The 16,670-nt window shown below is 44.2% G+C and overlaps 1 protein-coding gene across 6 annotated transcripts in view; it reads left to right on the top strand.

The window, feature by feature from the left end:
• The first annotated feature begins 3,858 nt into the window (after positions 1-3,858).
• MARF1 (meiosis regulator and mRNA stability factor 1) overlaps positions 3,859-16,670 on the top strand; it is a 40,123-nt gene continuing 27,311 nt past the window's right edge. For 3 of the 6 annotated variants that reach the window (XM_030301273.1, XM_030301271.1, XM_030301269.1), the window contains exons 1-10: positions 3,859-3,962; positions 7,320-7,521; positions 9,600-10,292; positions 11,040-11,214; positions 12,137-12,363; positions 13,693-13,810; positions 14,406-14,578; positions 15,593-16,021; positions 16,223-16,380; positions 16,468-16,626. In XM_030301273.1, the coding sequence (XP_030157133.1) occupies positions 7,378-7,521; positions 9,600-10,292; positions 11,040-11,214; positions 12,137-12,363; positions 13,693-13,810; positions 14,406-14,578; positions 15,593-16,021; positions 16,223-16,380; positions 16,468-16,626 (2,276 nt within the window). In that variant the 5' untranslated portion in view covers positions 3,859-3,962; positions 7,320-7,377. Of the gene's footprint in view, positions 3,963-4,025; positions 4,159-7,319; positions 7,522-9,599; positions 10,293-11,039; positions 11,215-12,136; positions 12,364-13,692; positions 13,811-14,405; positions 14,579-15,592; positions 16,022-16,222; positions 16,381-16,467; positions 16,627-16,670 lie in introns of those variants that run through there. The other 3 variants (XM_030301274.1, XM_030301272.1, XM_030301270.1) reach the window with 3 other exon arrangements.

The following is a 16,670-nucleotide window of genomic DNA, read 5'->3' as shown; positions in this document are numbered from 1 at the left end:
TTGGAGTTTGTAAAACGTTTAGGACAATACCTAGTACACAGTTAAATACAGTCTATGTAATTGTTAAGCCATTGTGATTTGCTTATTGGTTATATGTGTCAGGCACAATGCTAAGCTCTTGACATGGGTTTTCTTACTTAATTCTCATAACAATCCTAATTGTTCACCAACAAATATTTATTGAGCAATCAGGCTTATGACACAATGTCAGACAAGATGCCAATCCTCAAAAGGCTATGCTAAAAGCAAGAGAGAAAACCAGCAAACGGTAAAATAATTTCAGATGTTAGTAAGTGCTAAGAATAAAGCAAGGTCACTTGATAGAAAAGGCCTGAGAGAGGGCACTTCACATAGTCAGGGAAGTCTGCTCTATGGAGGTGACAATGGACCTGAGACCCAGATAATGAGGACCACAGAAAAGCACTTTTATTGTCCTCATTTTAAAGATGAGAAAATAAAGGTGCAGGAAATTAAATGCATTGCCTAAGGTGTTCCACTTAGTAATTACAAATCAGTCCTCAAACCTGGGTCCGTTTGACTCCTACACCCACATTCTTCAGCACTACCCTAGAGGCAAAGAGATTTTTAGCTATTTTGAGGCCTCTCTCCACACTCCTGGAATCCTTCCTACCTCCCTGCCTTGGGTAAGACTGACCTTTCTCTAATTTGACTTCATTTGGACTCTTTGCTAGTTCCCAAAGCTCAGAGACCCAAAAGGGAACATCACTACCTATATCAACAGGGTTAAGGAAAGTACCAAAATGTCTTTTTTTTTTAATTTTTTTTAACTTTTATTTATTTTTGAGACAGAGAGAGACAGAGCATGAACTGGGGAGGAGCAGATAGAGAGGGAGACACAGAATCTGAAACAGGCTCCAGGCTCTGAGCTGTCAGCACAGAGCCCGACGCGGGGCTCGATCTCATGGACCGTGAGATCATGGCCTGAGCCAAAGTCGGACGCCCAACCGACCAAGCCACCCAGGCGCCCCCCAAAAAGTTTAGGAAACTTCCATCCTGGTCACAAACACTAATAATTTGCAGCCTCTTGATACTTTTCCTCTGATGCTTTCTTTCACTCTCAGAATTTTATTTGACTCTCTCTATTCCCTGGGGTTTCTGGGCAGGGAGTAATCATCCCAGTTTACAGATAAACTGAAGCACAAATCGATGAGTTTGGCCTGCCTAAATGTCATTGATCATATCACTTAAACTAGGTAGTTTCCAATTTCCTTCATTTTCCATAAAGATAAGAGGGAGGATACTGAAATGATCATGAAAATCCTCTTCAGGAATACTTTAGGGAAATGGATTGGTTATTGGGTAAAACCTTTAAAATGAAATGAAAATTTTGGCGCACTTTAAAACCTTTTCCTCCCTTTATTCAATTTGTTTTCCTTGTAGCTTTTACACATTAAGAATTAGCATTAGATTAGAATTAGCAGAGAGTTGTTTTTCTTGCTTATGTCCTTCCACCATAATTTATTATTGCAAAACACTGAACTGAACATAGGCAGGAGAGAAGTTGCTGGGGGAGAAACTCCTGTAGTGGCAGCGAGATTAATTGAGGTGAGTTAAATGTAAAGTAGCCACTTAAATAGCCCCAAAAGAAAACTTCATCCCGGTTTCATAAATGTGAAGATTATAATTTGTACAGGGAAAACTGAGTTACTCTCTGATAAAAGAGTTTGCCCAGGAAAGAAACAGGAGTAAGATTAACAGGCCTATATTTAAGAAAATATATCTTCAGAAAAATGTGAAAACACTCTTTCACAAGTATCAAATTGCATTTCACTTCACAATTGCTTCCAAGCGCTGGTGTCCTCTGCTTAGGCTGTTTTTCTACAGAAAACACTAAAACTGCATCTCATCAAAAATTATTTGTAATTCAGACTTTTCATTAACTTTTCATAACCGATTGGTTCCGTTTTATTGACTGCATTTAACTTGTTGAGATCAGGCACAGTTCTGGGCTTGAAAGAATGCCAAGCAAAGTCCAACAAAATGTGTCTGCTCTGTATTGTTCTTGCGACTAAAAGTCTTTTTTAAAAGGCAATTAAAATCCACAATTACTTTGTTTCCTTTTTATATATTCAGTTACTTTGGTCTGTGTTTAGCGGTACTCAACTGCAATAAAAAGAAAAACTCCTCCAAAGAGAAGCATTATTTGTTTCGTACTTTGGGAGAAAAAAAAAAAAACACACACTAGACACAGGGCTGTTTTTCCTCTGTTCTAATTCCCACTTGGAAAATAATACCCACACACAGACACAGCGAAGATTTACTCAGCAGTAATAAATACCTAAGCAGGCAGATGATGTGTGTGCTTGTCATCTGCCTTCTGGAAATTGAAAGGCAAGCACGAAGGGTGCTTCAGCTGCGTGTTTGATCTTGCCCTCCACAATAGGCGTCTACAAGGACGTCTACAGGGATGGATCAGCTTCCCCTGAAATTTCCCCCACTTAATGCGAATTGCCTAATGAAATTGCCTCACCCCGCAGCCTGGGGGTGGGGGAGGGGTGGGGAGGGGAATCTCATTGGGTGGTTTCTGCTTATTCTTCTGCAAAATTCATCTGTTTTCTCAGCAAACTTCTAGGTCGAACTCAGCCAGCACATCTTAAATAGGTCTGGATTTAGACAGACGCTTTGTTTTTCTCATTGGCAACAGGAAATCGCGAGCAGTTGGCAGTTTCAAAAATGACCGTGGTGCTGAGCTTTAAAATAAAACCCTTCAGGTCACAGTAAAGACTGCGAAGCACCTACCCCACCACCACCACCACCGCAACCATGGCACATGCATCCACCTAAAACCCAAACTGTCACTGGCTTCACAGGGCTTCCCCCAACCGGTCCCTGGAAAAGTTCACATGCGTTGGAACGAGCTCCGGACCAGCGCTTTCAAAAAATGATGTTTTCTGGGGCGCCTGGGTGGCTCAGTCGGTTAAGGTCCAACTTTGGCTCAGGTCATGATCTGGCGGTTCAGGAGTTCAAGCCCCACTTCGGGCTCTCTGCTGTCCGCACAGAACGGGGTTCCGATCGTCTGTCCCCGTCCTCCCCGCCCCTCCCTTCAAGCACGCTTCTGCGTGCCCTCTCTCTTAAAAAAAAAACAAAAAAACAAAAAACCAAAAACCACACATTAAAAATGACGCTTTTTAACTAAAATCACGAGGACCCCTTAAGAGTAGGTGACACTGTCCCGCCGACTCCGGGTCCACATCTTCATTTCTGCCAGCGGGGCAAGAAGCCCCGCTGGCAGTTATTTTTCTCTCCTCTCGCCGCTAGGTCGCACTAGATTAAGGATGTTGTGGAAAATATGCGTCATTTCATTAAAAAAAAAAAAAAAAAAGTAGACTCGTCACGTGACGGGAGCAGGGAGCGAGAGAGAGCGGAACGCGCGCCAAAACGACTTTTTTTTTTTTTTAAATCGAAACCCCACTTAAACCGTCTTCCCTCAAAAGACCGAAAGAGCTGAATTGTACCAATTCCCGGTTGGGAGGTTTTTTCCGCCCCCCGGTTCCACCTCACAAGCCCCCTCATTCTTCGCTTTCAGGTTCCTTTCCACTCCACCGCGATAAGCAAGGGAGAAGGCCTCCTTAAACTTGGGGTTTTCGCCAAAAAAGCCGGGGTCTCCTCCGGGAAAGGACCCTATTTAGGGGTTTATCGGGAGGGGACTGAGCCTGACGAGGCTGCAGGGCCGCGAGGCCCCGCCCCCCCCGGGGTTCCCAGCACGCCCCGCGCGGGAGGACGCGGCGGCGGGGGCGGAGTGGAGGAAGGGGCGGAGCGAGGTGGGGAGAGAAGGGCGTCGGTTTTGCGACAGGGGCGGCGCGGTGCGGAAGCGGAAGTGGAGGGTGCGCTTGGCGGCGGCGGCGGGAGCTGCGGAGTCGGGAATCAAAACAAAGGGCCTGGGGGGGCGGGGGGAAGGCGGCGGGGCCGGAATGTGAGCGGAGGTGGAGCCGGCGGCTGAGGTGAGTTGGCTGGCAGCGCTGGGTACTAGTTCCTGACGGACTCACTGCTCTGGGGCCAGCAGCTGGAGGCGGGACAAGTACCCCCCCTTCCCCTGCCCTTTGCTGGCGGGGGTGGGGGAGGTTGGCTACTCCGAGGTGAAGGACTGGGACCCACCAGTCAGGCCGCCAGCAAAGGTTCCGGTTGTCTCCCTTTCAGGTCCGTTCACGACTGTCATTGCTGCGCCGCTACTGCCTTTTGGGGGTGTTTGGCTCCCCGCCCGCACCTGCCTCCCTGCTCCCTGTGGGGCTTCCAGGTGTGGAGAGCAACCCTTCTCGAGCAGTGTGCACAGTTGGAAGGTTCAGAGAGGAGTAAAGGGGCGGGTGTTTTTAACCCCCGCCCCGAGCGTTTTTGCGTTCTCCTCGGTCTTTCAGCACTCTCTAGGGTGTAGTCTCTGGCTTGACAGATAAGTGTTGAGTTGCCCTGAGCCACTCCCACTACTAATTGCAAAGCAACACCGTGGTACACGTGTTAGTTTCCCAAGCACCTTCCTGGTATTACCAAGAGCTTTCCAGTTACATTTGTATGTTTTGGACTCCCCAACTTCTCTGAGCGGTAACTGTGGTGTTTTGCCTCCTGGGGGATGAAAGCCCAAGTGGTCTTCCTAGACGTTTATTGAACTCTTCACTCATTGGACAATTGTTGATAGGTACCGGACACTGCTAGGTGCAGGAAATACAGCCCTGAATGAGAAAACATGATGCCTGCCTTCATGGAGTTTATATTCAATAGGGGCGACGTAAAGCATCAAGCAAATAATTTTAGATAGAAGACCCTATGAAAACAAAGTAATGGGTTGGGGTGGTTTGTGGATCCAGGACTAGCTTGGGTGTTAAGAGAAGGCCACTTCTAAGTTTCATAATGTGACTGTCTCATTAAATCCCAACAACAGCCCTTTGAGGATGCTGTGGTTACTATCAGGCCCATTTTACAGATAGGATTTGAGGTTCAGAGAGGTTGTGAGCTCTCCAAAGCTGCACAGATAGGAAGCCGCAAAATTGGGACTTAATACACAGACTAACAGTAGAGTCTGTGCTCTCAAGCACTGTCTGAATTGTTCAAAGACTCTCACTCACATCGGATAGAACTTGCTTGGCTGCCTAAGTACTTAGTGGCATTCCCAGGAATGCTTGGGAAATTTTCTGGGTGCGGGCCACTAACCTGCTAATACATTTGTACTTTCTGTTGATTGTGTTGAGCAATACGGAAGGCACCTTGTTGTGGTGGAAAGGGGTGGACAGGCCCGGTTCTGCCCCCTCTCTAATTGTGTGATCTTGGCAAGTTGCAAAACTTAATTAAACTTCTGCTTACTCCTCTGTAAAATGTGGCTTATTTCTCTCTCGTCTATCTCACAGATTGACTGTGGGGGAAAAAAAGATTACATAAATGGATCTTACTGTCTGGTTGCTTTCATCATTGTATCTCCTGGGCCAAGCACAGACCTGTTATATAGTAGACACTAAATAAATATTTACTGAATGAGGAAATAATGTTAAATAAAAGTACTTTGTAATCTGTATTGTACTCTCCGTTACCTCACTTTCAGCATTGGCCTTGAAGAGGTGAGAGAGCACGTTGAAGTTGTGTATTGTGAACATCACAAATTCCTATGATCTAAAGAGGAGATTGTAAGGGAATATAAGACCTGTCTTGAGTAAGAAAATCAGCTAGTATAGCTGTTATAATTTATCATTGTGGCTGTTAATGCTGTCTCTGCTTCTAACTTAACTCCTAACTGTATGTAGTAGGTAAATAGTTACTTTATTCATTCCTTCATTTAACAAATAATTACTTAGTATGTAAGATTTAGCAAGCCCTGTGCTTAGCACAGACTATACATTGGTGAAAACAAATGGATGGGGAGCGGGGAGGAGTCCTTTGTCTAATTCCCCCCCCCCCCCGCAATGCCTTGGAGGGGGAGAAATGAGGCACACTCTACAGAGGAAGAAACTGAAACTTAAGGGCCAAATAGTAAATGTTTTAGGCCTTCCCCTCCAGTCTCTGTTTCTGGTAACTCAACTCTGTAGTTGTAGTGCATAAGCAGCCCCAGACAGTACTTAAACAAATTTCTCTATTTATAGATACCAAAAGTTGAATTTCATATAATGTTGTGTCGCACAATTTTTTCCCCTAAGAATTAAAGATATATAAAATACATTCTTAGTTTGAAGGCCACTTAAATACAAGCAGCAGGCTGGTTTTGGCTGGCCCGCTATAGTTTGCCTACCCCTGCTTTCTGTGATCAGTTGTATATTTTAGAGTACTGGTTAGTCATTGTTCCCTTCACCATATTGTGTCGATGTTAAACTCTTGAGAGGAGCATCTTATCAGAGTGATAGCTAAAAAAATTGTTTTCAGGGGCGCCCGGGTGGCTCACTCGGTTAAAGTGTCCCAACTCTTGATCTCAAGTCAGGTCTTACGGTATACGGGACTGAGCCCTGCGTGGGGCTCTGCGCTGACCATGCGGAGGCTGCTTGGGATTTTCTCTCTCCCTCTCTCTCTGCCCCATCCCCACTCATGCCCTATCTCTCTCAAAATAAATAAATAAAAACATTAAAAAAATTGTTTTATTTATGTTCAGGTGAACTTTCTGATAAATTGATGACCTTAAAATGGCCACTGTGGGTAAGAAGAGGTGGTTGTTTGGTATGATGGCAAAGACTTGGAAGTGACGTTCCGCTGTCCTTACCATTGGCAGGCTGCCTCCATGCCCAGTGGCTGTTATCGATTTGATCTGCTTTTATTGTACTGTTTAAGACTTGTAAGAATGTGGTTGCACTGGAATAGATATAGCACATCTGTGACTTGAGATTTCTCGGTTGGATTTTTGGTGGTATATCAGATTGCACTTTCATGATAAGTAAATGAAGGAATTGGTTTGATTTGTTCTGTAGCAGAATCACATTCAGAGTCCACAGAGGTCACTTAATTTGGACCTTCTGTAGTCACATCAATGACACAGTGGGTTAGGTTGCTGTTAAGTCAGATGCCAGAATCTTACATAATTGGAAATGAAGACGTGTGTTTGTTCTTTTACTAAAATTACATGCTCTTTTCTACTAACATTTTGACCCTCGCAAGTAGAGCCTTTAGGGGAGAGATGGTTGAGAAGAATTAAGAAAAACTGTAGAAAAGGCCTCCTCGGGGCTGGAGGAGGTTGTCACTTGGCTAGAATTCTACTTTTGTTTCTACGATCTGACTTACTGGGAGCTATTGTACCGTAAATGTAGTTGCGCCCTAAGTACGGTTGAAGTTACACTTTTTAATAGTAAAATTTGTCCTTATGCAAATAACTGATGTTGAGATCTCGTTCTTAACAGGGTGGAAGAATGACAGAAAAGAAAGATGGGAGAATGTTGAACCACTTTGTATGGCTGTATGATGGAAGGAAACGGAACTGAGGACCCCTGCAGTAGAACACTTGGATGGCTCCGACAAAATAATGATGCTAAGCCATGGCTCTGGAAATTTTCTAATTGCTTTTCTCGTCCTGAGCACACATTGCCACTTAGCCCCCACACGGTAACTATGTGCAAGACTGAGGACATAGCAAATTCCTTATGCAAATAGATGAGTGGCCCATTTGGTCTGGGGCAGTCTCTCTTTCCCTGGAGTCTGTGCTAAGTTTTACTTTGCATCCTGCTTTTTCCTCCTTGTAGCACATGATTATAATTTCTGACTCAAGGAGAGCATAATTTTTTAACTGTAGCTGCTTTGAATATTTAATGTTAACATTTTGGGAAGACTTCTTAGGAAAGTCAGAGATTCCAAAGATGAAATCCAAATTGTAGAGTCGAATCAGAGGAAAGTATAAAATAGACTTTATTCTATTGTAGCCTTCTGAGGTTTGAGTCTTAAAATCAGCGGAAGATTGAAAGGACCTTATTGGCGGTCTTTTTCTGTTCAAGATTTCTCTTGAACATTTAAACATGTCTGCAACTTCTTCCTTTGTTTTTTCATAGTGATTTTGACTTTTTCTGATGTCATGCATGCATCATGTTCCCACTTTTCTATTTTGTTTCTTTCCTTTTTTTGGCTTTTGCATTTGGGATTTGAATGAGACTTTATGAATTTATATAAGGGCATTAATAACTTTTTAAAAACTCAGCTAAATTCCTTATCTCCTCCAGGGTTTCATTATATACTTCTCTTTTTTGCATGGCATCAGTAATTGTGGTCATTTACTTTAAGGACATCTGACAGCAGGGTTGGCACCTCAAGCAGGGCTTCCTGGGATGGTCGGTCAGGCCCCCGTGGGGTCCGACAATACAGGATTGCACTTTCACTTTATAGATCCAGACACCTGCTTCTTTCAGTGGTACCCAGACCTGAGTCAAGACCATAAGAGCCAGATCTATATAAATCTGAATGCCAGTAAATGAATTTCTAGCCTGAACTGTAATTACCAAGAGAGCAGGACACACTGCTTGTTGGCAGTCAGTCGGTTATCAGCAACCGCCCCCCCCCTCCCCCCGCCCTTTTAGGAGAAGTCGACCTGAAAAATCCTACATCTTCAGATCCTGATTTCTCCCAAATGAGTGTGCTCTCCCAGGTTAATGTAGAACCACAGCCAAAGGGGTGAAACCATAGCAGTCAGATGGCCCGTTCTGTACTCTGAGGGAAGAGCATGTCTCCATCACCATATCTGCTTTCTCTTAATAGTTCCTGCAGCCAGCCAGGAAGGGCTGTCGATTAGTTAGATCCCCTTTCAGTGACCAGGTACCCTGCTGAGTGCTTTATGTGCACTGTCGTGTTTTATCCTCCTAGCCGTTGTAGGAGCTACATCGTGTTCCCAACTGAAGCTCGAGGAAACCGAAGTATGGAGAGGTGATGTACCTTACCCCAGGTCCTACAACTGCTGAGTATCACATTCCAACCCAGGTCTCTAACACCAACGACAACACAACGTCCTGTGTCTGTGTTGGAGGCATAAGACAAGCTATTTCTCTTGAATATTGTGCCCAAACAGTTTTCTAATTAATCCTTTTCACTGGCTACATAGCAGTGGTTGGCCTTGTGGCTTTAGGTCATGATAGCCTGGAGTTTGCTTCTTGTCCCCAACAGCATGTTTAAGACTCCATGGATGGGCCATGTGGGCAGATAGCTGATCTCATCCGAAAGTTTGGAATCGTCTGGAGGACCTTAGTAAACCCTTTATGGTCTGACTGCAGGAACCATTAAGTATTTTCCTCAATGCGCTTGGCTTGTGAGCCATCCTTGTTGAACGCCATTCGTGATTGTGTTGTTTTCGTACCACCTGTTTTGTCTTCAGAAGGCCCTGTGAGGCAAGGGGAAGTTATCAAAGGGAAGTCCCTGAGGCACAGATGGTTAACCTGCCTTGCTGACCGTGTAAGCAGCACCCTGCCCCAGTCTCTTAAAATCCAGGAAGGACACGGTCTTGATTTTGTTTGTCCGTTTCCCTGTTCTGTGAATCAGGCCCCTGCTTTCAGCCGCCACTCCGTTCTCCTTCTGTTTGGTTGTGATCGACTGATGTAAACAGAACTGAACACTACTTCCGTCTCTAGATTGCAGTAGGATGTGAGTAACCAAAACTCACCGGCCCCGTGAAGCTAACTTGCCTTCTGGTCTTCTCTTCCCAGAAAGATTACATGGAGAACAAGAAAGCTGCTGTGGAGTTAAAGGACGTGCCGTCTCCCCTTCATGCTGGCTCTAAACTTTTTCCAGCAGTCCCGCTTCCAGATATTCATTCTCTCCAGCAACCTAAAATACAGCTTTCACCTGTCCCCAAAGTAAGCTGCTGCGCTCATTGCCCTAATGAACCCTCCACTTCGCCGATGCGTTTTGGTGGTGGCGGTGGCGGCGGTGGTAGCGGAGGTAGCGGTAGCTTGATTCACCCAGGCGCACTGTTAGACTCACAGAGCACCAGGACAGTCACGTGTCAGGTAGGGTCAGGGTTTGCCTTCCAGTCTGCATCTTCGCTCCAGAATGCCTCAGCTAGGAACAATTTGGCCGGCCTTGCAAGTGACTTCCCCAGCATGTGTCTAGAGAGTAATCTGTCTTCCTGCAAACACCTGCCCTGTTGTGGAAAGCTTCATTTCCAATCCTGCCATGGTAACGTGCACAAGCTGCATCAGTTTCCGGCTCTCCAGGGCTGCGCCTCCGCTGGCTATTTCCCCTGTTCTGATTTCACAAGCGGGGCTCCGGGGCATTTGGAAGAGCACATTTCACAGTCGGAGCTAACGCCTCACTTGTGCACCAATTCTTTGCACCTAAACGTGGTACCTCCGGTTTGTTTAAAGGGCTCACTTTACTGCGAAGACTGTCTCAACAAGGTGTGTATCTTTTTATTTGTTATGTTGGGTGCAGCTGACTTTTGAGGAGTGACTTTTTTAAAGTGGATCTATCTCGAAAAGTCTTTGTGGTGCATGGGGCTGAAGATTCTTCTGTGAGGTAGCTTTCTCCCCAGCAGCATAGCCTCTGTCGGTCCCGAAAGAGGCGAAGGGTAAAATGGGAAGGCCCATCCAAAAACGTGCAGAGTCCTTATTCACGTAGTTTGTGCTTTTAGAGGCTCTCGTTGTAATAAATCCGTTGCCTACACGTACACCTAGTTCGGCAAAGCTTCGGGTTCTGTTGTGTCTTTAAAGGCTAGAGTTCTCATAACTAACACTCACCTCATATATGGACCCATTCATGTTAACATAGGTCACCCCATGGTGTTCTTTGGTAATAATTTGAGGGACTTGGAACTTGGCCTCGATCACACGGGTGTTCAAGTAAAGATTTTAGTTTCCTTTACGGAAAGTATGTCTGGGTCTCCTCTGCAGGATACATACGCCCTAGGCTGTGAAAGTCGTCCCAGACCATTTAAAGTCACTTTGTGGAGTGAGTTTGTGAATTAACAGCTGATAGTTCTGGGAATGCACTGAAATATTGAAAATACATTCTGTCAGAGGCGACAGATTCTAACAGGTGGAAAGAAGAAACACTTAGAATGTGTTTTCAGTTGTTGTTTATAACTCTAGGTTCTGAAATGATGTGTCTGAAACCTCCTCCTTTTTTTAAAAAAATTTTTAAAACAGCCGGCAAGAAATAGTATAATTGATGCTGCTAAAGTCTGGCCAAATATACCACCTCCAAATACTCAAACTGCACCTGTTACTATTCCTCTGTGTAATGGCTGTGGAACCAAAGGAGCAGGGAAGGAGACCACGTTGTTATTGGCGACCAGTCTAGGCAAAGCTGCTTCGAAATTTGGTAAATGACAGTATGGTATAAAATGTGCATATTTAAGTAGTTTTCAGTATCTGATACACTGCATTTAATCACCTTGAAAAGATTCTTGTGGTCTAAAGCTACTGTGTATGTGCATCTCCATTTCTCCCTCTTGGTAAAAAATCTTTTTATTCTTAGACACCGACGAGTCATTTGCCTTTTACGTTGCACTGAGGCTGTTTGAGGTCGGATGCCGTATACAGAATACTAGGTATACGAGGTATATATTAGGAGAGATAAGTGCCAGAGGGGACTTAGTGTCAACTTAGGTTCCTAATTACACTTGTTGATGGCGCACTCCATAGAAGTACTTACTATTTAGAAAGATTTAGTAATGGTTGATAAAAAACAAGAATTGAAAAACCTAGTATCATTTCCCCAAAAAGTAGTTAATGTGATATTTTGTCTTTGGAAAACTTTTTTTTTTATATTAAATCAGATGTTAATGCAGTGTTAAATTTTTTTTTTTTTAATCAAGGACAGTAACAACTTCACCCTTTGTCACCTCTTCATTGCTCTTCCATACTGAGCAGGTAGACACGCGTGGGCAGAGCATGACAGGTCCCAGAGCCGCAGTGTCCATTCGCCTACGTGTTAGTGTACAGAGAAACGTAGACATAACGGTCAGCATGAGGATGGCTCATGCTCTGCAATGGATTTGTTGTGGGCCTGAAGTAACTTGACCTTTAGATTTGTTCTTTCCTGAAAAAGAGGAATAATCACTTAGGAATGCTATTGCAACTTGGGGTTGTCCTTTTAGGTCAACCAGTGAGGTTGGTATCCTTAAGCTTAACATCAATAATTTCATTTTTCTGCCACTAAAAATGATAGGTAGCTACCTATTATTTTAATTTGCCATTATTTTTTTCACTATGTGTGATTGAAAGTGTTAACATTTCCTAAGGGTCACCAGAAGTTGCACTAGCCGGACAGGTGCTGGAAAACTTACCCCCCATTGGAGTTTTTTGGGATATTGAAAACTGTTCGGTTCCCTCTGGCCGCTCAGCTACTGCTGTTGTACAGAGAATCCGTGAGAAGTTTTTTAAAGGCCACAGAGAAGCAGAATTCATCTGTGTGTGTGACATCAGTAAAGAAAACAAAGAAGTTATTCAAGAGCTGAATAATTGCCAGGTAAAAAAAAAAAAAAGTTTTTTTCATCTATTATGGTACAAGAAGAAGCACATGTGTGTTTTTTTTTTAATAATTTTAATTCAGGGGCGCCTGGGTGGCGCAGTCGGTTGAGCGTCCGACTTAACCCAGGTCACCATCTCGCGGTCCGTGAGTTCGAGCCCCGCGTCAGGCTCTGGGCTGATGGCTCGGAGCCTGGAGCCTGTTTCCGATTCTGTGTCTCCCTCTCTCTCTGCCCCTCCCCCGTTCATGCTCTGTCTCTCTCTGTCCCAAAAATAAATAAACGTTGAAAAAAAAAATAATAATTTTAATTCAAAATTTGTTAAACCTGCATTTCTACTAGGTTGGCAAATAAAGGAAATTAGCAAAAGATTATCTCTGAAGTACTAGAAATCACTTAATCGTATTTGATCTTTCAGTAATGCCACGTATATGTGACTAGTGCTGTGTCACAGCATGGTTACGTGTGCATCCTTTCTTTTGACTTTCATGACTGCTCTATGAAAAGGGCTCATAGGATTTATTATTTGAAATTTGCAAATTCACCTGAGGCACCAAGATGTTAAACAACTTTTTAAAGATCATGTGGCCAGTAACCAGATGAGCTAGGATTTAAATCCAGATTGTCTGACTGCAAAGTCTATTCTCGTAAGCTGGAACTAGATTCTAGTTCTTTTGACGCTTAGACAAGTAATTCTGTTTTTATGCCATATTGCTGCCTAAAATTACATACTTATGCTCCTTAAAAAACTAATAAATCCTATTGTGTATTGTATGTAGTTGAAATGCCTCTCAAAACGTTTCCTTGCCCTTGGAGACTTCAGTATAAGCCTGATAACTTTAACAGAAATAAATCCATTTTTGCTCTTTTGGAGACAGATGCCTTTCCTCTCCCATCACCTAACCCCAGATCCTGAAAGCTATAGACAATGTGTAGCAGAGACAAGTGACATCATATACAGCCCTAAATCTTAGGTTCATCATCTCTGTCCATCTCTGCTACTTCCTGGTTGTTGGCAAAAGCTGTTAGAGCTGCATTACTTCATATCTCACTTCCTTGTCTGCCTGTTTTCTGAAAGGGGGTTGGATGAAGGACAAGAGCAGATGAAGAGAGGCGTGCAGGGCTAACAATGGATCTAGTTCATTTGTACAGAGACACAAATTTGAAATTACTGAGATCCGTTTATGATTTTTTTTTCACTGCTAAGTGGCAAGAATAACAACAGCTAGAGTTTCGTTCCTTGAGGACCGTCTCTGAAGTTGTGGGCAGAATGTGTAGTGATTTCCTAAGCTCAGCTCTTACTAATTTGTCCTCACTCTGAATCAACGCAGGTGACCGTTGCCCACATCAACGCTACCGCCAAGAACGCGGCTGACGACAAACTGCGCCAGAGTCTCCGAAGGTTTGCGAACACTCACACTGCTCCAGCCACTGTGGTTCTCGTGTCGAGTAAGTGCAGAGACATCTGCTCATTTCCACTAAACGCGCTGTGTGGGAATTATTACAGAAGCCAGAACACATTCGAGTGAAATATGCCCCCAGAGAGGCTGAAATGCACAGGCCATATTTGTGCTTACCCCTGAGAACGGTTTAGAGAAAAAAGCGGAGTCTGTGTAGATTTTGTGGATTTTCTCCTTAGAGCTTGAATATGGATTCTTGTGGGGCCAGTTAAAGAAAATGTAATTTTTTATTCTACTTTATTTTTTTGTATCCTGGGCCCAGTATTGCTAGTTTTAACAATCTAAGAAGAATTTCCAAAGCTGCTGCTCCCCGAAATATTACTATTTGCTCTCTTTTACTATTGGAAGTAACGTGTCTTGGAATTCAGTAGAAGTATGTGGTAAAATTGCCCTACGGTGTTCATTCTTGTGTGAAACGTGTTCCTGTTTCAGTTAAGGGGGTGAGAGCTGGGGGGCGGGGGGCGGAGCAACTCTGAGTCCAGTCCAGCCATTCCTTCCCTCTCAGTAGGGGGCAGTACAGCTGTGTGTGTGTGTCACGTCTTTCTAATGTTTGGGGACGGGGTGGGCTGTGCCTTTTCTTTCAGCTGATGTCAATTTTGCGTTGGAGCTTAGTGATCTGAGACACAGGCATGGTTTCCACATAATTTTGGTCCATAAAAACCAGGCCTCGGAAGCACTGCTGCATCATGCTAATGAGCTGATCAGATTCGAAGAGTTCATTTCCGACTTGCCCCCCAGGTTACCACTAAAAATGCCAGTAAGTGGGTTTGCGTTCTTCTTTTGCTGCACTCTAATGTTAGCTTTTGGGGGCTGAAGACCGCCCTTAACGGGGTCACCAGGTGAGGCAGTTCTTTGTAGGAGGCTGGCCAGATTTTTGAAGTAAGGCTTAGAAATAGTTCTTTTCTTACCAATAGAGAATTGGCATGTATGAATTTTGCTTTTAGCTTGTTTCACGGAATCGTGGGGAATTGGCTTGTAGGTTTATCTTCCCAACACCTCTGGTCAGTGTCTCCAAAGCCAGCAGTGTTTGTGTCAACTGGATGAAAGCAGTAGGGAAAGATTTATTACGTCTTTTTCTTCCAGTCATGGGTAAAGAATATGGTGATGGTTTGCACACACTCATGTGGCTGCAGTCAGATAAACAGAGTAAATCGTACACGTCTTGGGCATTTAATCCTTAAACTTCAGTAGCCCTCTGAGCTGGTTTTGCATAGTTCTATTCCCCACCACGCATGTGCACGATTCAGAGCGGTTATTGCTACACCTGTAGCTTATTGAGCCACGTGCTAGGAGAAAGCGCGCTTATTTCCAGCAGGGTGAGCATTCCTTACGGTCTTGATTTGGGAAAAGCACTTTTACTACACTCTTGAGCTGCATTTCAGCCATTTGGAGAATATACATATGACTCCTAAAGAAATTGGCATTTACTTTTCTAGCCTCAGAGGCCTTTAAGTCGAATGTAGTATTTTAGGTCAGAGATTGCCCACTTTTGAGGTCCCTGTTCTTCATGGTTAAAAAGAAGAAAAAGACTTGATTATTCAGAGCATTAAATCTTGCCATTCTCATTGGCCAGAGTGGTACTTTAAGGTACATTTCCCTCTTTCTGGGTTTTTTCCGGTTTAAGTAAGTTCACCGTCTTCCCTCAAGATCATTACCACCTCCCCTCCGAGGTTGTTAGCTTAAGTTTGGAGATCACTCCTTGTTCTTCTAATTTTGTAATTGAATGTGTGCCCTTGAGTTAACCCGTTGTAACCCTTTTCCTCTGTATCAGCAGTGCCACACTCTGCTCTATGTTTATAACCTACCAGCAAATAAAGATGGCAAGAGCATCACCAACAGGCTCAGGCGCCTGTCTGATAATTGTGGTGGGAAAGTGCTGAGTATCACAGGCTGCAGTGCAATTCTCCGCTTCATAAACCAAGATAGTGCAGAACGGGCTCAGAAGCGAATGGAAAACGAAGATGTCTTTGGTAATAGGATCATTGTGTCATTTACTCCAAAAAATAGAGAACTCTGTGAAACAAAGAGTTCCAATGCAATTGCTGATAAAGTGAAGTCTCCCAAAAAACTTAAGAATCCAAAATTGTGCCTCATCAAAGATACGAGTGAACAATCTTCCAGTGCCAAAGCCACGCCTGGAAAAGGGTCGCAGGCAAATTCTGGATCTGCTACAAAAAACACAAATGTTAAAAGTTTACAGGTAACTTTGATACCTCTTGCTTTCTGAAGTTTACGGTAGGTTCGGTTTCTTCTTCTCCGTGTTTTACATGCCCCGCTTGCTTTCGGCATGTCCTTTTTTGTTTTCCATTTTTGACGATTCTCAGTTACGTGTTTTCTGTACAGGGTTTAACACATCTTGGTCGCTTCAGTTTTAAATTCCGCTGCGCTTGTCTCTTTTAAGGAGCTCTGCCGCATGGAGTCAAAGACTGGAGCTAGAAGCAGTGACTCCCAGCAAGGCCACCTGAGGCTGGTGGCGCCTCCCCACAGAAGCTTGAGCGCTGCAGCGCCCGCACCCAAAAACTCGGGGACGGCAGAACCCGCTTACAAAACCAACCTGAAGTAGGTTACATTACTCTTCCTCACGGCCTCTTGTCTGATGTGAAGGCAAGCACGTGACCTTTTCCCTTCATGTGTTCCCTCCATTAGGAAAGAGAACCCCTGTCCCCGGAGTGTCACCAGCTCTCCTGTAGAGAACAAAGAGAAAGAGGAGACTCCGTTCCAAGTGAGTTACCCATCTGCTTTCAGCAAGCTGATCACGTCACGGCAAGTCAGTCCCCTGCTCGCAGCACAGTCTTGGTCTTCTCGGTGAGTCCACCTGCTTGATCGTGGCGTACTTGCGTGCAGTAGCA

This window comes from Lynx canadensis, chromosome E3 (genome assembly GCF_007474595.2).
Source record: "Lynx canadensis isolate LIC74 chromosome E3, mLynCan4.pri.v2, whole genome shotgun sequence".
NCBI lineage: Eukaryota > Metazoa > Chordata > Mammalia > Carnivora > Felidae > Lynx > Lynx canadensis.
Note: the sequence above shows the minus strand (reverse complement) of the source record. Positions and strands in the feature narration are given on the sequence as shown.